General features: G+C 43.3%; 1 protein-coding gene across 1 annotated transcript; it reads left to right on the forward strand.

Moving 5' to 3' along the window:
• Positions 1-1,712: 1,712 nt before the first annotated feature.
• On the forward strand, positions 1,713-9,707 carry LOC123426390 (BTB/POZ and MATH domain-containing protein 3-like). Its single transcript, XM_045110212.1, has 4 exons — positions 1,713-2,334; positions 2,866-3,214; positions 3,640-3,916; positions 9,263-9,707. The coding sequence occupies exons 1-4, from the start codon at positions 1,967-1,969 to the stop codon at positions 9,457-9,459; spliced, it is 1,191 nt and encodes a 396-aa protein (XP_044966147.1). The 5' UTR covers positions 1,713-1,966; the 3' UTR covers positions 9,460-9,707.
• Positions 9,708-22,963: the final 13,256 nt, after the last annotated feature.

Below are 22,963 nucleotides of genomic sequence, written 5' to 3' on the forward strand. Positions count from 1 at the left end.
TGTATAAAATTATTATGCATGTCGTTCATTTCATTTTTTGATGAAGCATGTCCATGTGCATATGCATGTGATACACTTTTTTATGGTCCAAATATGCAAATCACAATACTTTGAATTGAGTCATACATATGGTTTTATTTTCATCATTTGATCTCACTCTCGTTGACTACGAGGGCAAACCATGTGAGTTGTCAAAAGGTGATGCCTATTCCCAGGTAATCATGATGTTACTTAAACCCATTAGTTAAACATTTTTATGTACAAAGTCGGGTTCTTCTCTTATCAGTATCGAAAAAAACATGTTCAATGTGATTTTTTCATGGAAACCTGTTTGGTTTACATAAGAAAAATCGTACAAGTTTTATAAAACCATGTCGATAGCTCGAATCCGTAGCCAATCCTACTTTCGATAAGACCGATTGATGAGTCCACGTGATTTTTCATACCGTCATGGGGTAAAACCATAGAGTAATCAGGGAAACGACTATCTTCAACAACAACTATGGTTAAATACGATGGCAACCTAAGAAAAAAAGACTCGATAAACAACATGTACAATATTTGCGAAGGACTGGAATGTGTGACTGGTGTACAAGGTGAAGAACGGCACCATCGGCATAGACATTGAATTCTGCAACTCGCGGAAGTGTTCATGTAAAAGGAAGATAAGTGACGACATGGTTTGGATATTGTGTGAAAAATAAAGTGTGAATGTCGTGAAGAAGTGATCGACAATGTTTATTGGTTAATGAGCGTGTTTTTTTTCTTGGGTGACAATAACAAATCATTTGTTTTTCTATGAACACAATACATACACATGCGATCATACAAATACATATACACTCACCCATACACACATACAAACGCATACCGTACCTTTATTAACAATTTTAAGAGATTGTTTCGATACATTATTTTAATATTGATAAAATCATTATAGACGTGATGGGACAATTTTTCTTTCATTGAAGGCACGTTGTTAAAAAAACTGGAATAAATTCAGAAAAATACGTACCAACCGTTTTGCTAGTCCTATAAAAAAATGGAAATAGTTTCCCACCCGCGCGCCGACTGAACTGACGCGCCGGTCGCCCCCTCGCGCACGCGGGCCCGTGCAACATTTTTCCCACTCGCGCGCTTCTCTGGTTAGTGGATGCAACATTTTTTGTCTAAATTTGTTGCAACCAGCGTCATTTTTGCTGCAAGCATTTTTTTACTACATTTTGTCCCAGTAAAAAAGCTGCATATACGTTTGGTTGCAACTCCAGTTCGTCGGATTTTTCGTTTACAATCGATGTTTTTTACTTTTGCTACAACCGTGTTAATTTTTGCTACAACCGGCATCATGTTTTGCTGCAACTGTTCACTAAAATTTTTGCATACACGTCACGTAAATATTTGCTACAACCGGCGTTTGACTTTTGCTACCAGGCACCATCAGCTTCTTTTTTTGCTACGATCACGTAGATATTTTTTTCTACAAATTTTATTTTTTGTTGCAACTGTTGAAAAAATTGTTGCATCGCATCGAAATTTTGCTGCATAGGAAAAAAATGTTACATGCGGATCCAACGATGCGGACAACGCGGGGTTGATGGATCCTGCGGCTCCCGCGCGGTCCGCCGAAAGTTTAGGCCGGCGCCGGCGCAGATCAGTTCCTAAAAAAATATGACAACTTTTTAAGAAAAGAAATGGCACGTAATGTGAGAGGTGTATCACTAGATACCAATCTAGCTATACGTCGCACCTTCATTTCCCTCACTCCCTCGTCGTCGTCGTCATCGTCATCGACCGGGCTTCTCCCCGGGATCAGGTGGCGCGGCGCAGCTCGGCTCTTCCTCTCCTCTCTCCTCCGGGCCGGGTCGCCGCAGCCCACCGCCGATATCAACAGTAATACCCCCCCCCCCTCCCCCGCGGCGCCCGCCCGCCCAGATTAACCTAATCCCGCGCACCTAGGGTTTGTGCGATGGCGGTGCCGCGGCCGTCATGGTCGCGGTCGGTCACAGAGACCGTGCGGGGTTCGCACCAGTACACCGTCAAGGGATTCTCCCTCGCCAAGGGCATCGGCCCCGGCCGGCACCTCTCCAGTGACACCTTCGCCGTCGGCGGCTATGACTGGGCCGTCTACCTCTACCCGGACGGGAAGAACCAAGAGGACAACGCCAACTACGTCTCCGTGTTCGTCGCCCTCGCCTCCGAGGGTACCGACGTCCGCGCCCTCTTCGAGCTCACCCTCCTCGACCAGTCCGGCCGCGCCCGCCACAAGGTCCACTCCCATTTCGATCGATCCATGCAGGCCGGACCATACACCCTCAAGTACAGAGGATCCATGTGGTAACTAACAGCATATCCCTCACCATCTACTCTCTCGCTGCCACAGTAAATTGCTTCCAATTGCATTAGTCTTATTCCCCTGAGATTTATTTAACGGATGCCACTATGTTTGCTACTTCCTGTCTGCTGAGATTTTCACATCTCTAGCTCTAGGCGGATTGGTCAGGCAAAATACCTTACAATGCTATCTTCAATGCCCCAGCTTAAATTAAATCGCAGCGAAGCAAATATTGCTGAGACTAATGTATTGGTCATTAGATATTGCATAATTCATGGAATAAGAAACCAAGAACTGATGGTTCGAAGAGACTGGCATTCTGTTTAGTATTGCCATATTCGTATGTATGAAATGGTCAAATGGTGTTTCGTTTCAAGTGAATGAGGTTTATTTCTTTTATCCGTTACTTCTCATCATCCTTTCTTACTGATCGTAATGTGCTCTCCTCTCCTTGGCATCTTCTCTTTTTCTGTGTATCTGCATTCCTCTTTTTCATTTCGTAGCAGCAGCTAAAGGCGATTTATTCTTTTCAGGGGTTACAAGAGATTCTACAGAAGGACACAGTTAGAAGCATCAGATTTTTTAAAGGATGATTGCCTAGTAATGAACTGCACAGTAGGTGTCGTCAAGAACCGTCTCGAAACACCGAAGAATATCCAGATTAATGTCCCCCCATCTGATATTGGTCGTTACTTCAAGGAACTCCTCAAACTCCACATTGGCTGCGACATAACTTTTGAAGTAGGTGATGAGAAAGTCCAGGCACATAAATGGATTCTTGCTGCTCGCTCCCCTGTGTTCAAAGCCCAATTCTTTGGACCTATTGGTAAACCTGACTTGGACAGAGTTGTTGTGGAGGATGTTGAACCTATCGTCTTCAAGGTAATCGTTACATGCAGACTGCACCGATTTTCAGTATGTTTTTGTTAGGGAATTGCAGTGCCTCCTTTTTAGTTATTTTCAGTCACAATTTATATTTTTAGAATCTATTTTACTCGTCTGTGAGTGTTTTTCTCTCTGCTCTCTGTTGATTAACACACATGCTCTGTGCACTTGTAATCTAATTCCCAGCAGAATAAATAAGTTAATCACCGGAAGACATAAAGTAAGCATGTTTGGTCTTGTCTAATATGAACAATCTAGTTCAATTGTTTGTGTTAGAACCAATCTGGGTCCATTTTGGAGTACTAACCTTTTGCTGGCTTGCCTAACATTCAACCTTCGAAAAAAGAAGGAAATCCTTGCAAAATTATTATTTTAGTGAAAGACCCCCTTATGGTAATATTACAACTTCCCTTCCAATGCAGGCAATGGTGAATTTCATATATTCTGATGAGCTTCCTAGTATTCATGAAGTAGCTGGATCTTTCTCAATGTGGACATCTACTGCGGTAACACAACATCTGTTGGCAGCAGCTGATAGATATGGATTGGACCGGCTACGAATCCTATGTGAGGCAAAGTTATGTGATGAACTCACTTCTGAAACAGTAGCGACAACCTTAGCCCTAGCTGAACAGCACCACTGTGCTCAGCTCAAGTCTGCCTGTCTAAAGTTCACTGCTGTTCGACAAAATCTGGGAGGTATGCCTTTATTCTCTAGAATATATTTGCATCCTTTTGTTGATAGAAGATAACGTGTGTGTGCGTGTGTTCTGTTTATCTGTATCTGCCCAGTATTGTAGTACTTCTTTAGAAGTTCACGAGTAGTCGAGTACTTAACTAGATATACATTCTAATGCAAAGAGTATTTCCTTCTATTGCTATTGTAGGATAAAGTGGCTGCCTTTTTTGGGTATTTGGAAACGTCAGTTAGAATGGTGATAGAATATCTGTGACATATTATAACCATTTGCTTCATGTTAAGTACAATATTTCACGTGCCTTCAATACGATACAAATTTTGGGCTGTGGCACATTTTTCTTGCTACAAATTGCAACATACGCATGCGTGTTCGCAAAATGGTGACCATACTATGATTGAAAAAAAACTCAAATGCTCAACAGTCCTATATGATGGATTGATGGTGTTAGATTGTTGAGAGCATTGTTAAGGAAATCGTTAACTGATAGCTGCTCGGTTGGCTGGTGAGTAGGGGATTAATGGGCTAATCTGCAAGTTAATCGGCCATTTAATCAATTAATGGACAATTTTTCGGTTTATCTGCTACTCGGTGACCCTATGAGTAGGGATTAATTGGCAAGTTAACTGGTTAATCGGATGAATTCTTGAACAGGGGTTGAGAGTATAGTAGGATTGGTAAAACACTCGTATTGTTTTTATGTTCATTTTCTTATAGAGCTGACATTTTTCTCAAGGACTTTCAGTTATGTATCAAGATTGATGAACCTATATAACATCTCTTTCTTTAAATAGCAGTTGCTTTGAAATTTTCAGAGATCGTGCAATTCAAACCACTAGTGCTGAAAACCCATAGCTTTGAGTTCTGTAAGTTAAATGCTTGCACACACCCGCCTCCTGAGATGTTCATGTGCGGTGCTATGCTTGCTCGCGCCCATTCAGCTGGCTTGTTTGGTGTGTGGCGTAACATGTGGGCATTCATATGCATAATTAAGGCAGTGAAGTTAAGCATATGATTAGTGAGTGTACATCCATACAAAACGCCAGGCATGGATATGTGAGCATCAGCTTGTGTTAGCAGGCGAGATCGATGTCAGCAATTGAGGGTATTTTAGATATTCCCTCCGTTTGTTTTTACTGCATGTATTAGATTTGTGTGAAGTCAAACTCTCCAAAGTTTGACCAAATTTATACAAAAAATTATTGACATGCACACTACAAAATCAATATCATTAGATCCATCATGAAATATATTTTCATTTTATTTTTATCTGGTATTGTAGATGTTGATATTTTTAATATATATTTGGTCAATCTTTACAAAGTTGGACTTCAGACAAATCTAATACGCGGAGCAAAAAGAAATGGAGGGAGTACATGTAAATCATGATGTGACGGTAGCTGAGATTGCTGAGCCAATGAACACATATCAGGTCATCGGGTTACCCAATACCTATAGTATATTACAGAAACTCATATACATTATAGGTAGTAGTACACCTGATGAGTCACCCATAGGGCATAATTGAGTGAGACGATCTATTAGGTGAGCGTAAGAAGTAATCCAAAAAGGAAGCTAACGTGGAGGAAGCTACATGTGATGCAAAAGCATTACAAGGCCTGAAGTGCACTATGTGGGATCTTAGACTGATTTCTTTACACGAGCTATATGTAAATATCATGCACGAAATCCTTCTGAATAAGCCATGAAAGTTCTGCTTTGTAAAGCAATATATACCCTCCCTTGCCCATCGCCCCTCCCCGGTGCGCCCTTGCCCATCGCCCCTCCCTGGTGCAGTTCAGAAACAGGTAGTGGTGACTTTGCTTTGTGAAAATGGAATACTACCTTCAGTCTCACCACCAAAGTAGCCCAAAATAATTTCAGAAAATTGTCAGTGCTGGGAAAGACTAAACCGCGAATATGAATTGGAAGTGATATAACAAACCTTCCATAGGATTCTTCAGAGATTTCAACAACAAATGGGACCCTTGATATAACAGCTTCACGAATGTGCAACGTCAAAAAAATTAATACACATGTGGAGGTCAGCCAATCTTACCATCAATACATGCCTCAAAATGTAGAAAAAACTGAAACATAACTACCACCATGACCATCTGGTACTGCTGCTTGCTCCCATTGACCAAGACATTGGAACATTTATCAATCTTAGTAGGAAGAAGATGCGAAGGCTCACAGCCTCACACAAGGTAACATTTCATATCATGGTGGTAAAATCAATCCCACTTTAGCCATGGATAGCAGCTACAAGATGTTCAAGTGTTCATGGCAGAAAGCAGCAAATGTACACGTCAATCTATGATGTTTTTCACATGGTAATAACACTTCTAGCATGCAAATCATATGTGTGGAGTTTATAGTTATCACAGTGTGACAATGGGACTTTTCTGCATGAGGCTACGGTTTAAAGGCAATGCAAAATATCCGCTACTTTCACCGATATATTTCTGCCACATCTAAAAAAGTCCCATAAAAATTTACTACAAGAAGAACTTCTGAAGGCATCTGGTCTTAAGCTTCTACCGACCTACCATTTTTTATACACTCTGTAAAATGACAATGTCAACACTCATGTACATATATATGAAGCTACAAAGAAATAACAATAACAGCTGGATTGATGAAAACAGAAATTAAGATGTACGCCGTTGCAATACTTGACATCTGTTCTCCTATTCAAATGATAACACTTCATGCTATTAAGATAAGCTAATCCTGGTGAAAATGTTACATAATTTTCAAATTTAGTAGTTTGAGATATCACCTTAGCACTGAAGATGGGAGCAGTAGCGAAAACCTTGGAAGGCTTGAACTGCAACCTAGCATTATGGACCTAGAAGAAATTTATAGCTGTTGATTACCTTCAGCTGTCGATTTTCTAAGAGAACCTGTTCCTCAAATAGAAGCCAAACTTTTAATTTCAATATCTTATGGAATCATGGAAGTATAACTCTGCAATTCATCAAGTTACTTCAAAACCATAAGCATTAGAGGGGCTATAAAAGGCAGATCATTCCAAGCTGACATGTATTAAATGAAGCAATAACTTTGATAAAGTGTATATGCAAACTGATATTGCAAGTCTGTTTCATTCTAATACCAACAGATCAAAAGTGACAGGCTCGTAATGTCGAGAACACATCAAAAGTGACTACTTCATAGCTGAAAGGAATAAAAAATAACATTCTAGAAGATCAACAGAAGTTTAAATATTATGACAGTAAGCAAATGGTGACCTGTAAAATCCTGATCACCCTCGCAAGCAATTTGACAAACACTTCATCTCCATGGATTGATCACCTGTAATTCAATTTGAGATGTACGGGCAGAAGTACCTATGCCATCTATCAAATTGGAAGTTTGAAACACATCAAAGAATCATCACACGAGCTGAAAACAAAGTAAAGCAGCTGATACCTTGTATGGAGATCTTCCTCGCACTCCACTCTGCTAGGCTGCTATTTGTTATTTTCTACAGGCCGAGCACCAAAAACGAGACAAAACATTCGCGTGGAATATATCAAATGAAAAACAGAGAAACAGGGATCATGAGAACCAAAAATTGAGAGGCCAAACGAGAGGGAGAAGGCTTCACTCAGAGGATCTTCACATTGTCGCATCGCTGGCATCCGCTTAAGCCACGTCTCACCGGAATCACCCATGACTTATTCTTCCACCGCCCCATCTCCTCCCGTGGTTGCCATCAGCCCTTGGCTCCTCATCTGCCCCCTTTGAGCTGCGGATGGCCGTCTCGGCAGCCCATGCTCCTCCCACGCCAAGGATGATACCCTTGCCAGCCTAGACATCGCCTTACAGTGCGGGATGATGGCCGTTCGGTTGCAAGTTGCAACTGCTCCAAAGGGGGAGGCAGGGTCTCAGGGGTGACATAAGCAGTGGCTGAAGCTCTTCCCATTGGGTGCCACCAAGGGGATGTAGTGGCGGTGCGCCACAGTAGTGCAAGGTTGGGAAAGAGGAACACGAGCGTGGCGGCATGAGGGCTTGGGTTGCGTGCGTACAAAAGAAGATTAATTTCTTAGCTCCTAAGCTTCCTTCATTTTTCAACCCAATCCTGCAATCCAATCCCAAATCCTCATGTAGCAATCAAACACCTATTACATATGGGACCAACTAAACAAATGGCCCACATGCATACCAGCCCAGTCTCTCCACCAGATTGATGAGTAGAGAAGTGACGTGTTCGTAATCAGCAAGCAGAGGAACGAGCAGACCTGCACGCGCTTATTTTCTGTTGCTAAACACTGTTCTAATACTATCTGGACATGCCGAGCGCTTGCCCCTTCTCTCGGGCTTATAGGGTTTAATGTGTGAGTGCCTCTGGGTGGGTGGGTGCATGAGGCACATACCCTCATGTGCATGGCATCTGTGTTTTTAGTCATTGAGGTAGTCCATTGCCACTCAAGCAATTAATAGTGCTCGCTTATGTCCACATTTTAAATTGAACATAAGAATTTCCATCCTTGTCTTTCTGTTAGTTATCACTGTTTAGTCTTCCAGTATCCCCAACTGGTTGCCATTTGGCTGGTCTCTTTGTATGCTTGCTGGATGATAATTAATTTGTCTACCGTCTGTAATATGTACTATTTCGTCCTCATTTTTCTTTGTTGATGATGATTTCCGGAAACAGTAGCATGAACAGGCTACTATTTCAGATGCTTTTGCTATCAAAACCATGGGTTGATGATAATATCATTGTCTTTGTGCATGGAAATGATGGTTTCCAACTTGAAATGTTTATCAGATGACATTCTTGTAAACGGTAGGGTTGAACAAGAATGTGTTGTTTCCTATCTAGTTCTGGAACTGTTTTATTTAGTAACAGAGAGGGAGCTATCGCTGGTTTCAAAAAGGAAACTGAAAAAAAAAGCTAGTCAGATTCTAACTGACTGTTTCCAACATTGCTCCTTGTAATGTATTTTACCTATTTCAAGAGAATAAATGGGAGCATTACCGCATTCAGTGAAGGAGAAGAATGCAAACCTTGAGCAGCATAATGCTGTTATACTCATCCGTTTGCCAAATGCCCTTCATGTTAACTTTGAGCAGCTGATGCTCGCTTAGTACCTTCAGTTGCAATTAGTAATCTCCCAATGTTGGGTTCGTGGTATTAGCTTTGCTTTTTGCAAATATAAGATGCCTTTTTATGGAAATTTTAGCTATGAAGTCTACCGTTGGGACTTTCCCTGCTGTTTGGTGCCCAATGGAATTTTCGCTATTTAGAATCCTTGTAAAACATTTGTTTTGTTGTTATAAGGAGCTATGTATTTTGCCTGGTGGAGTTACCAAGCTGTTTGGTTTTGTTGTGCAGCTGTGATGGAGACAGAAGGGTTTAATTACTTGGAGGAGACTTGCCCATCCTTGCTGTCTGATTTGTTAGCAACAGTCGCAGTAGTGGATGATGATCCTGCATCTGTTAACCGGAAAAGGGGAGTTTGTATCAATGAAGATGCGAATCCCGTCGAAAGCGTTGAGGCTAGTGACAGGCGCACCCGCAGGAGGGTTTAGGTGGAGGCTGTCAACTAATGCAGCCTTTTGCTGTCTCCATGGATTCTACTATGACTGGAGTTATGTCAAGCGCTCTGTGACCAAAACTTTCATTTGGATTGGATGAGAGCAACTTGTGAATGATCTCCAACTCTGATGGCTTTCTGTGGCATTAGTTGTAACTCTGCCTGTTCGTTGACCTATTGTATGCCGTATTTAGGTAATACTCCTACTAAGTAAGTAATGCCGGATTCCACTGCTTTCCACGATGCTGGTTGTTTTGGAAATGAATTAACCTAATTTGCACACTGTGCTTCGCTTGCGGATAATGAGAAACGGTGGAGAAGAATGGATAGTGATGGGAACACGTGCCTTTGTAGGAACATACGTCGAAGCTATACGGTACGCATTGATCCAGCTTGATCTAACGGCTGCGCATGCCAAAACTGTGATCCAGCTTGATCTAACGGCTGCGCATGCTAAAACTGTGTTAACAGACGTAGTTTCTACTCCGTCTGTTTCTAGATAAGCCCAAGATCTTTTTACTTAAAATGCTTTGTTTAAACAACTCTTCACCCTTGTTATTTCCAACGCATCATCTCTTGTGATTATAATATCATCCACACATACTGCTAGAATTGCGATCTTCTGATTTGAGTGTCTATAGAATAGAGTGTTGTCGCCATTACGTTGTCCATATCCCATTTCACAGAAAACTCACAGAAAACTCGTTTAGAACGATCAAACCAAACTCTCGGAGATTGTTTCAACAGATAAAGCGACTTTCAACCCATAGAGCGACTTCTTTAGCCTGCAGACTTTAGCTTCGGTTTCTGCTGAAGCTAGGCCAGGGGAATCTCCATGTATACTTCTCGTAGATCCCCATGTAGGAAACCATTTTAACATCCAGCTGATGTAATGACCATCCAAAGTTTGTTGCGGATGAGAGTAGGACCCTTAATTATTATGTTCATCTTAGCCACCAGTGCAAATGTTTCATCATAGTCAATCCCATATGTTTGACTTAACCTCTATCCATGAGTGTCGCTTTGTGCATTTCTATCTTTCCTTCAAGACTCCGTTTTACTATGTAGACCCATTTACAATTGATCGCCTTCTTTCCAATAGGAAGAGTAGTCAATTCATAACTCTTGTTCTTACTCAATGCTTCCAATTCTTCTTTTATAACTGCAAAGCACTTCTGATCTCGCTTGGATGACCTTCAATCTGTTGGAATTGAAATGGACTAGAGAGATACCACAAGCGCGATGTATGAAGAAGATAATGCTTCATATGAGAAATAGTTATTGATGTTGTGCACTAGGCCATATCCATCGCTTTGTTTTTACGTAGTTTCTCATGCCCCTTCCTTAAAGCAATTGGCAAGTCCAATGAATCAACCGTATCTCCTGAGTTATTGCCAACCAAACTTTCTTCAGGCAAATCTGACACAACAACATGTAACTACCCCTGCTCTTCTGCCCGCTTCTCCCCATGATCTTTAAACTTTAGTCTCCATGAGTACACACAAGGGGCTAGCTCTTCATTTGGCTTTGGCCAACTTCTATCACGAGACAATTCTAGTAGAACTATTGGTATAGATCCAACAATCAGAGGTTGTTGTTGTTTTCATGAGAAGATTTGTTGCTGCTAGAACTACTGCTAATTACTTTCATTACTACTTGCACTCTCCCCCTCTTGACCAACAAGATTAAGTGGCTGGTTGATGACCCACAAGTATATGGGATCACAACAGTCTTTGAGGATACTATTTTACCCAAAATTATTGGTTCGACACAAGGGAAACAAAATAATATTTATAAGCCTTAGCAGTTGAGTTGTCAATTCAACCACACCTGAGATTCACTTTCGTGTAATAATTTATTAGTAGCATGATAATATGATAGTTTGTATAGCAGTAGCAACAATAGCAGGGTAACGATAGCAGGAATAGTGCTAGTAGTTTTGTAGTCCCTCTGTAAACTAATATAAGAGTGTTTAGATAACTAAAACAGTGATCTAAACGCTCTTATATTAGTTTACGGAGGGAGTAGCATACAAAGTAACAATAGTAACTTAAGCAAGATCAATAGCATAAAAGTGTAGGCATGGAGTATCAATGAAAATTTGGATGAGATTCAGTATGTATCAGTCACAACCTAGAGCGACACAGAACTAGCTCCAATTCATCAATCATATGTAGGCATGTATTCCATATATAGTCATACATGCTTGTAATAAGAATTTGCATGACATCTTTTGTCCTACCTTCTCGTGGCAGCGGGGTCCTTATGGAAACTAAAGGTAGTTAATGTTCTCCTTTTAATAAAGAACCGAACCAAAGCATTAACACATAGTGAATACATGAACTCCTGACTTTACTGCCCTCCCCGTCGATACCACGACTCATGGTCACCTTGGGGGTCTAAGGCTCCCAACGATAATGGGAGCATACAACTTGCAGGTAAGATCAATAACTAAAATATATTCATGAGAACATAATAGGTTTAGATATGAAATCGTGGTACTTGAGCCCTAGTGACAAGCATTAAGCATAGCAAAGTCATGACAACATCAATCTCAGAACATAGTGGATACTAGGGATCAAGCCCTAACAAAATTAACACGATTACATCCAACCCTTCTACCTCCAGTATGCCTATACAATTGAATTACTCACACATGGTTGTGAGCATCATGAAATTTTTGATGGAGAAGTGTTGTTGATGACGACGACGAGGAATCCCTCTCTCCGGAGCCACAAACGGACTCCATATTAGGGCTCCCGATGAAGAACAAGAGGCGGCGACGGATCCGTATCGTAAAACATGACAAGAATTTTCTCTTTTTTTTTCTCGGGAAGACATTATGTATGGAGTTGGAATTAGGCCAGGACGGTCACGAGGGGGCCCACAAGCCCCTATGGCGCGCCCCTAGTGGGGCGCCCCTGGGCTTGTTACCCCTGCATGGCTCCTCTCCGGTAGATTCTGGTCCCAGTATTTTTTAGATATTCCATTAAAAATCTTCGTTTAGTTTCTTCCAATCTGAGAACTTCTATTTCTGCACAAAAACAACACCATGATAGTTCTATTGAAAACAACATTAGCCAAGGTTAGTTTCATTCAAATCATGAAAAATAGAGTCTAAAACAAGAGCAAAAGTGTTTGGAAAAGTAGGTACAATGGGGACATATCAACTCCCCCAAGCTTATGAAATATTTACACCGAAGAACTCTCAACAAACAATAAGAGAGATGGGAAATATTTTGGATATTATTTTTATGAAATGAACTCACAAATAGACAAAATAGAAACAAAAGGAAGTAAAAAATATTTTTGGATTGTAATAAATTTATCAAACACACAAAACAAAAGCAAAACATGGATATACAAAGAATCAATGAACACCCACAAATGTAATGAATGTGTGCTACATGAATGAAATGTTGGTGAGAATATGTACCAAGATTAGGCTTCTCGCCTAACTTGGTCACTTCCACTCGAAGGGCCCCTCGGTCCAAGTTCAAACCGGGTAGGTGATGGTACGTGATTATCCCATGGGTGGATCGCCTCTGCTGCCGGCAACTCGTTCCTATAGTTGATGATGTCCTCTAGCTTGATAGTATATATTCCCCTGGCATTAACATCAAACAAAAAAGGGGTAGGCAAAGTAATAATAACACGGGTATCCTGGCTGAATACAAGGTTATAATCGTAAAAATCCATGGGAGCCCGATGATCGAAAAACCATGTCTTCGCATAGAAGGGTAATGTAGCACCGTGTGAGGGAGAACATGATACTGAGTGTATCTAATTGGTATCTTAAAATTTGCAGCAAGTTGAGTGACATAGATGCCACCATAAATGGCACCCTTAGATCTCTTTGTGTGTAAACAGTGTGCAATGATAAATCCTACACTACTAATTTTATGAGGATAGAATGTGGTTCGCAAGATGGTGAGATCTCGGGCACTCATACTACCACCTTCCCGCTTAGCAGTTATACATTTCCCTATGAATAATCCAAAGTAGCGTGAGGCATGAAAATGTAAGCTCGTCACCCTAGCACGCGAAATCCTTCTAGTTCCCCTATACTAAATTCTTGTAAAAATTCCGCACAAACTTGCGGACGCGGATCAGCCATGTTACCATCAGTATGGATCAAACATATATTACAGAAGTCAACTAGAGGAATATCAAAGTGATGGTCATATAACTGGAATGAAACTATACACCCATCGATCATGTCCTCGCGAGAGTCTAAACTTCTGAACAAGGTATTTGTGAGGAGGTTGTGTTGATTGCACTTATGTGCGAGAAAATAAGTGAGGCCGACATTCTCAACAAGTTGTAAGAAATGATGATGAAACCCCACCGTGTTTGCAGATGTCAAAACCGCCAGATCTCGGGTAGGGGGTCCCGAAATGTAGATCTTGGATTGATGGTAACATGAGACGAAGGAGGCGATGTTTACCTAGGTTCGGGCCCTCTTGATTGAGGTAAAACCCTAAGTCCCGTTCTTGTTTATATTGATGATGGAGTATCGAGTACATAGTTGATCTACCTCAAGATCGTATGTTGTGGTCTAAAACCCTAGGACTAATGACCTTAACGTGGCCTAAGGACTAAAAGTCCTTTAGTTTATGTAGATACCATGGTTACTAGGGTCACACACATCAGTTACACCAGGGAGAAAACATGTCAATCATCAACTTTCCTTGGAGCATACACCAAGTCTTCAGAGGAGCCCATTCTGGATACATCATCATCATGGAGTTTGGTCTCTAGTGACAACCATAAGACGACCCATAAGTCCGCCCCATGAAAGTAGGTAAGCGGCTCAAGGACCCCTTAGTTCCGAACTCCCTTAGTAGCCCCCGAACTGGCCTCCAATGCCACAATCTTGATCTAACATCTTCATGCGTCCAAAGTCTTCGTATTGCGGGACAAGTTCCCCTCTTCCCCCATGTTTGATTGACTCCAATTCAGCTTGCGGCGCATTCCCGACTGTCTAAGCGTCGCATGGCCTACAAAATTGACCTTCCCACTACATGGTTGATTGGATCCCTCGATTTACATGATCCAATAGGAGACAAGTGGTTCCAATAATATTTTCAAAAAAGCCATAAATGCATGCGGGTAAAACCACTTAATAAATAAGCCAAGCGTGTGTCAAGCAACACACCCTGTTTCCCCAACCGTCGAGAAGAACATGAGAGAGGCGAGAGATATGTTGAGTGCTCCAAGATCCTACTTTCGCCCTCACGACCCTCTCCCACGCAACTGGGCAAGTTGTTCCATTTCTCACCTTCTTTTACGCAACCTAGAGGTGCATGGATCTCTTCCTTTCTCACATCCGGCGCCTTCCCATTTGGTCAACTTCCAAAAACGGCGAAGCCTTCGCGAAAAAATTCCCTACTCCCTATAAGGAAGAGAGGGTATGTTTCGTTCCCTTCCTCCTACGAGGCTTGGGTTTTCTCGTTCACCGCTTTCTAAGGGGTTCACTAGAATTTTACGGGATCAACTCCACCACCTCATCCCCGGATCCATTCTTCACATCTCGGTCTTTGTTCCCCTTTGCGATATGTTTCTGGGTTGTGAAGCCCATTTTGATCTGTGGAGGAAGTTTTTCTGCCTCGTCCCTCGTACTCAAGGAGGGACAATTTGTGAAGTAGGAGGAGCCGAAGTGTGGCATATAGGTGGGATAGGGTATCCTGCAGGGACCCCAAAGAAAGGTTCCGAAGAGTGGACCTCCGAGTGGTTCTATATTGAAGACATACCTTTATTTGATGCAGTTCGAAGGGGTCTACCCAAATTCTCAACCGTTCCCTTGAAGAAGCGGTTCAACTGGTGCCCGAAGAGTCCTTCACAGGAGGATAGTCTGGAAGTGAAACAACTGGTTGCCAAGGTGAGACTGTTAGCACGCCACAAGCTAACCATCATTGCCATGATTGCCATGGTCATTAGTCGATGTGTCCAGCCTCTTCAACAAAGATCCCATCCTCTGTGGCGTTACAATTGTTTAAGTGTCGCAACATGGTACAAACGGGAAGATCCTGCCAACCAGGCAGCGATGGCTGCTATATCAACCCATCTCTTCAAAGGAGAAAAAGAAGAGTTCATCCATATGAGCACCAAGGAAGGTTACTCGAATCACAATCCCATCGAATGGGTGAGTATAATCCTATTTTCATAAAGTTTGTAGTAATTTTGGCTAATTGAACCTTCGGGATTCTCCGAACAGGACTGGAGGCGTTAGACCGAGAAAGTTAATTGTCCTCCTCCGCAAGCAGAGAATTATGCCCACGACGATGATACGAGGTTTCATGACGACCCTGATACATTGATCGTATTTGAGGTAGGGGTTTTTATCCAGGCGAACATTGACGACTTGCTCTTACAGCCGATCACCCTAGGATACTCCCTTCCTCAAATGGGGCTAAAAAGAAGGCCTCCTCCCAAAACGGGTGCCCGTCTCCTGCTGCGTCGACCCTTACACCCACGAGCCTTCGCTCCAAACGCCGAACACCGGCTAATACAATGCTAGCCGAACCCACACCAAACACCGTTAAGGCTTCTAAGCATGGAGCAACCACAAGGACTGTTTACGAACACACCTCCTGCCAAGAGTAGTGAAATAAAACTCATAATTTGGATACTGTTTACGGCCCAACAAAACTTCCTCCGTCCGAAGATGTTGAGAGGGTGAGGGTAGTGGTACCAGGCTAACACATTCCACAACAGCGGGAGGTAATGCCGAGGTTCCTGCTGCCAACTAACTTCTAGAGGATCCCGAGGAGGTTTCGGTTACTAATTCCGAAGTTGAAAGCATGATGAATCATCATCAATGGAAAGAGTCACTACACCACCCTGAATTTTCTGAACATGAGCTTAACGCTCTTAATTCGGTGGATGCATACCTCAAAGCTGCTCGAGCATGACTTGAGGGAGTTGCCAACCGTATGTCAACCAATCTTAAGGTATATGTTTGATTTTAACAACCAAACAAAAATCCTAACCCAGTAGAACCCGATCCTTAATTTGGTCGGGACTACCGAGTTTAGGGTCTAAATAATTGTGTTGCCATATTTTACAGGCCTCGAGAGATCAAAATAAGAAACTGTCTCAGGACCTTGAGATCAAGCGATCATGACTAGAGACTATGAAGGCCGAATTGAAAGAAGTGAAGAAATTCACAAGGGAAGCACACGATGAGTGATTATGGCAAATAATTTGTCGTTGCACTATGTACCCTTTTGTAATGAAAGTTTACTTTATAGCAGCCGAGTCCATAGGCCAGCTGCAAAAAGATCTAGACACGGCCAAAGAATCGCAAAGACATGCTGAATCGCAACATGAGGCCGTCTGCCTGGTATTATTCTGGAGTCTTGACAAAAAATAAAAAACTCAAGGCGGAAAATCAATGACAAGACGGAGAAATTGAGAGTTTAAAAATTCAATTGGAAAATGGTCAAGAAGAGAACTAGAGATTGAAAGGTGGCATGTTCGGTGAGTTAAATTCCGAACTTGTAGTTTTGTATACATACAATTCCAAACTAACAAACATATCACATCTGTTTGTAGCTCTCCTAACTGGGTGTCCTAAAGAGGAAGCCAACTCGTATGGGAACATTTTAAGTGAACTAACCATCCTGCATGAGTGAGGAAAAAGGGCGATGAAGAGCATGATCAAGGCGCTATGGTCGACCGAGAAGCCCCCGGAAGGGATGGCCGAATAGGAAGATTGTTTTAGAGGAGCCCAACATCGGTTTGAACTATGAAACTCTTCGACCTGCCTAGAAGGTGCACGGGAGGCATGGATGATGATGAAGACCAGATACACCAAACTTGGCCTGGAGCGATTGGGTCAAGTTGGGCCGATAGGGCCAGATGGTCAAGAGGTGCCTCTCCACTTGGTGTATGACCAAGTTATGCGTGCCGCTCGTCTCCCGCAACAAGGCTTCCGCCTGGATGCAATAATAGATAATATCGATCAACAACTAGGTGTTTGATTCTATGTAACTATATACTTTAGATCAAAATTCCTTCATCCAAACTATAAACGCTGTCTTAACCGGCCATTGACTTCTACCTCCCGTGACAACGGTCGGGGAGTGTTACGTACTATGTAACCTGTGATAACAGGAAAACACTTTGGAGAACGAGGCAATCCGACCATATGGTGCTAACATACAACACGTGATCGTGTAGTTATGTTATATTACTTTTTAACATAAGAAACATCTTCCAAAGAAAATAGTTCCTCCATGGGTTCTTTTCTTTGGGCTGCTACGCTAACGTAGACATGATAACCAAACATCCACAATATCCGGGCAACAATCATCTAATTATTTTCACTCCCTTTGTGGCCGATCAATTACTTCCTTAAGAACCCTAGCTTTCAGCTTTACCCGTCTGAAGTACGTATCCAGGTCACCCGGTCGTAACAATCACAGAGGTGCTTCCTTTACCCTCTAGCCGAACAATCGGGAACGTAGAGGGCAAGCACATGAGCAAGGCAACCCAGCTTGGCCAAATCTTAAGTCAAATTGATGCATATTTTCACTTTAAAATATAGGAAGGATGCATACATCAGAAACACGAAAAATGGATGCACAAGTGTACGTTGATCAACTTATATTAAGAAGCCCCCATGTGTTATTGGAAAATACATTTTCATGAACATAGTGAGGTTTAGCCGAACATAACCTCAAATATGCTTATCAATCTAAAATAAAAGGGATTTTTATTTCTGTGCCCCTGGTTCCTTAGCTCTACTCATTCATCCCCACTCTGTTAACTTTTGCTCACTTTTTCCCACTCCCTTGCGCGAAACCCTCAGAACAGGTTATAACGGACGTTGCCGTCGGGTCAATGCCTTTGACCGTTAGCTGACGAGTGGGGCCGCGTATACGTGGGCACATGCGAGACCGCGGTCTTCGGGTAGCACGTGTCCATGGACATGCCCAAAATGTCACATCATATAAAGAGGGCAACCACCTCCATCGCCCCTACCATTTCCCCCAAATCCCCTCCCCGCTGCATCGTCTTCCTCTCCCCCACCGGTGTCGTCTCGCTCTCCTCCACTGCCTCCACCGCACCGTCTTGCTGTCCCCCACCGCATCCTCTTCCTCACCTTCATTGCCTCTATCTGTAAGATGGCGGAAGCTCATGGCGATGCCAGCGCAGCGGCCGGAGATGTAGTGGAGTTGTAGGGCGCGGTGACCGCAGATGAAGTGAATGATGTTGGTGGCGTCCACGGCGGTGCAGGGAAACTCGCCACCGCTGCGGATGTGGAGAAGGAGGTGGCGGTCTCCGCCTCAGTGCTACCGGAGTAGAAGGTGACGGCATCGAGCGACGCAGTCCATCCCGATACCCCCGATGCGCAACCTGGCGAGGAGCTAGAGGTATTTGCACTGGCTTGTTAGTTGCAATATTTAGGATATTAGCTTGTAGAGTTAGTTGCATTGGTTAGATTGTGATTCATACGGCAGTACATATGGTTAGAGTAGTTGATTTGACGGATGGCCCAGGGTTTTCTATATGGGGGATGGGGTTTTTTTCGTTGCAAAAATGCTAGATAGATCTGTATGAGAGATAGGGATCTCTGTGCTTCAATGCTACACATATGTATGCTTATTAGATTTGTTTTTAATGATACACAAATTGTTTTTTTAATGCTACATACATGTATGCTTATTAGATTGGGTCCCTATTAGATTTATTTTTGAATGCTACGTAGATTGGGGTTTTGAATGTCATATGCCCAAATGGAATCCATTGATTAAGAAGTTTTTTGATTCATTAGTATATAAATTTGTCCACAATATGTAGTTATATTAGCTCTGTTGTTCAATGTGTGTGCATGACAATGGAAAATGCAAATACAATCATAGTATATTAGCCCTATGATCAATGTGTCATGTGTGCATCTCTAAATTTTCAATTGGCTTCTGTATTTACTAGTGATGGATGTAATTGTATATTCAGGAGGATGATGGATGGGGGAAAAAGAGGAAGCTCGCCTTTACTGGGTTCGACCCGTACGATCCAGAGTATAGTGACGACGAAGAATATGAGGTAAGCCTACTTGAAATTTAGATTGTTCATTTAGTTCCTTCGACATGGTGTATATGAATCTATAATGTATTAATGCAATTCATTCATGTGTGTAGTATGATTTTGGAGAAGATGTGTACAAGGGAGACTTTGCGTCCTTCACAACGAAGGAGGTGGAGAAGATCAAGGCCAGGGGAGTTGCTTCCTTCTACAACCGCAAGATCAAGAAGTGGCGCTGCCCCTACTGCACCACCAAGCCAAAGCCAAAGGATGGCCGCTTCGATCACCTTCTGTCTCATGTAGAGGATGTAGAGATCCGCGGGGAGGACTACATGGTCAGGGTGCAACATGCTGCCCTCGCGAAGGCACTGACTTCGGCGTGATGTGATGATGTGATGAACTGAATGTGGCAGCATGTTTTATCTTTATCTTTTGGGTTACTTTTGGTAAACTGAATGTGGCTGTTTATGATGTGACGAACTGAATCTGTGGTAGTAATGTATTAGGGTACCCAATGTATTATGCTATCTATATTTGTCTGTCCTTAAATTTGCCTGTGGTGTATGGTTACTTCTATTTAGATGTTGTGAGCTATGAGTTTAGGTGTTGCAATGATCACACATGTTGTTTTAGTGTTGCTTCACTAATTAGACATGCTGAAAAAAAACTTGGCAAACTATCTATGTTTGTATAGGAGATCATGTGTGCAAAATTTGAGGTGATTTAGAGGATGTCAAAGAAATTTCAATTTGAGAAATGTGCTCCAAATGAGCTCCCAGACTAGGGTAAACAGCCCCATTTGTAATCAAGTTTTTCTGGACCTACTCTAAATGAGCCAAATGTTTTTTATTAACACCTATTCAATCTATATAGTGTAGATTCGAAGTCTCACTATTTTTTTGAATTAATCTTCATATTTTTACATTTTCTTTTGAAAAATATGCTTTAATATAAAAACTACAAAAAAACACGTTTAAAATATGAAAATGTACAACTAAGTACAGATCCTTCTTATTCACTTTGAAATAAAGCTTTGGTGATTTTTTTGATTTTTTTAAAAACAAAGGGTAACCCTACCTAATATCTTTGAACTCTATGAAATCTTGTAGGTGATAGCTCATATGTGTGAAGGTTTTCTCATGAAAATGACCATAGACCAAGTTTATGATTTTTGGTTGGTAACATGTCACATAAGACAACAGTTTGGGCATGTTTCATATTTTTTTGATTTTAAAAAAATTAATGGTGCTCATTTGACCTCGATCGTGCCAACTAGGGCTTTTTTCATGAAAATGACCATAGACCAAGTTTAGTATTTTTCCTTGTTAGTGTGTCTTATAAAACAACGAACGACGAAGGTTTCATATATTTTTAGATTTTTTTAAAATTAGTTATGCTCAGTCGTAGCTTTCGTAACCCCGCGGGGTTCCGCCTAACCCTAGCTCCCAACGTCAGCCGTCCAATCACACCCTGGCGCCAAGCGACAACCCTCGGATGTGGTCTTCTAGAATGAATTCAGTGGGCAGGCTGCGTGCAGGCTTCGGGCCGTTGGATCACAAGGACGGCTCCGCATCATTGGATCGTGGGGCGATCCGCGAGAGGCAATCACGTTGGTTGTGCTCGGCTATTCGCCCACCACTAACTCCGCGAAAAAAACAGTGGTGTTGGGCCCAAAAGGAAACCAAGCTCTAGTTGGGCCGTCGAATCGCGTCGTTTTTCTTGCATCGTTTTTTGCATCGTTTTTTGCATCGTGTGTGAACGTGCTGGCTCTTTCACATTTGACCCTGATCACAATCCACTCATCAAACCAACCATAGTTTCCCACGCGTGTACACTCCTGATGCCGTGGTAGGTGTGAAAACGGGGCGGTTTAGGGTTTAGGTTACAATGGCTATTTAAGCCGGACGGACACTCCCCTCCCCCAGCCGTAGCTCATTCGCCTGCTCCGTTTTCCTGCCGGGACCCGAGCACTCCCCTCTCCCAGCCCATCTGCCATGCCACCACGCCGCCAGTACTACACGATCGAAGAACGTCTCTACCTCCTTCGGCGGGCCCAAATCCGGAGGCAAGCGAGGCTACCTCTAGAGGATTTTGAGGAGCCGGAGGAGGAGGCGGCGCCGTAGGAGCCGGAGGTGGAGGCATCACTGGAGGAGGAGGCGGCGCCGCAGGAGCCGGAGGTGGATGCGCCGCCGCAGGAGCTGGACATGGAGGCGCCGCCGTAGGAGCCGGAAGTGGAGGCATCGCCGGTCTACTATCTGTGGTCCGACCAAGTGGTGATCCTCAACTCCATCCGCTCGGAAGCAGCTGTGCAGGCTCGACGTCTTCGTCAGCAGCAGATGCAGGCAGCGCGGGCGGCGTAGGAGGAGGCACAGGCGGTGGCCCAGGAGGACCAGGCTCCGGCGCAGGCGGATCAAGCCATCTAAGACTACGAAGACACATAGTGCACTAGGCAGTACGTAGGATATATATCGTAAGCTTCCCTATATTGTATGCTTTCGTTATTATGCTCTTCGAGCTATGTTTGTTGATGCTTGAGCATGTATGCTTTCGTTATTATGCTCTCTGAGCTATGTTTGTTGATGCTTCAAAATGCTGATGCTTCAAAAAATATATTACATGCTTTTAGTTGATGCTTCAAAGCCCTAAACCCTAAAATACCTAAACCCTAACCCTAAACGTAGCACTGCACCCTAGCCTTGGTCTGTGGCACTTGGAAGGTGGAGACGCGTGCGAGAAGAGAGGAACCAGTGGCAACGACTGTCGCTGCGCCCGTGACGGCACGCATGCAGGCAGCCTAGCTCGATCACATGGCATGCAAAGCAGGCTTCGGTATCATGGCGGCGCACGTCGATCGGTATGCCCTAGAGTTTAATTGCAATGCTGAATTGATGCTGCGGTGGTCAAAGGCTGAGACGGTGTGAACTGTGAATCGATCGAGGAGGCGACATACGCTGCGTCCCGTGGCGGCTCATAGGAAGGTTGCATCCGTGGCGAGGCGCATCGACGCATGCCGGTAGGTAGGCAGGAGGTTCATGTCGTGCATGCATAGCATGCTTATCGTAGCGGCTAGCATGCAGAAATCATGGTGGCTCGCCACTTTAATTGCCACGTCGAATAGATGCGAGTGGATCGAGGAGACAAGCGTGTGACATGAGATGAACTAGCAGCAGCGACCGTCCCTGCGTCCATGGCGGCTAGCATGCAGAAAGAGGTCGGTCAGCGTACGTGGCGGCTCGTGTGCAGAAAGAGGGGAGGTCAGCGCATCGTGGCGGCGGGCATCAGCGCATGGAGGCAGGCTAGCTATGTGCATGCATAGCAGGCTCATGTCGTTACGGCGCGCGCAGGGCCCAACAGCAACCCTCCGTGCGTCCATGGCGGCTAGCATGCAGAAAGAGGCCGATCAGCATACGTGGCGGCTCGTGTGCAGAAAGAGGAGAGGTCAGCGCATCGTGGTGGCGGGCATCAGC

The sequence above is a fragment of the Hordeum vulgare genome, chromosome 2H (genome assembly GCF_904849725.1).
Source record: "Hordeum vulgare subsp. vulgare chromosome 2H, MorexV3_pseudomolecules_assembly, whole genome shotgun sequence".
Taxonomy (NCBI): Eukaryota; Viridiplantae; Streptophyta; class Magnoliopsida; order Poales; family Poaceae; genus Hordeum; species Hordeum vulgare.

Excerpts from the sequence above, each read along its gene's own strand:
- LOC123426390 (XM_045110212.1), top strand. The coding sequence starts at position 1,967 with ATGGCGGTGCCGCGGCCGTCATGGTCGCGGTCGGTCACAGAGACCGTG. Across the intron at positions 2,335-2,865 it reads AAGTACAGAGGATCCATGTG|GGGTTACAAGAGATTCTACA; the intron begins GTAACTAACAGC and ends TATTCTTTTCAG. Across the intron at positions 3,917-9,262 it reads TGTTCGACAAAATCTGGGAG|CTGTGATGGAGACAGAAGGG; the intron begins GTATGCCTTTAT and ends TTTGTTGTGCAG.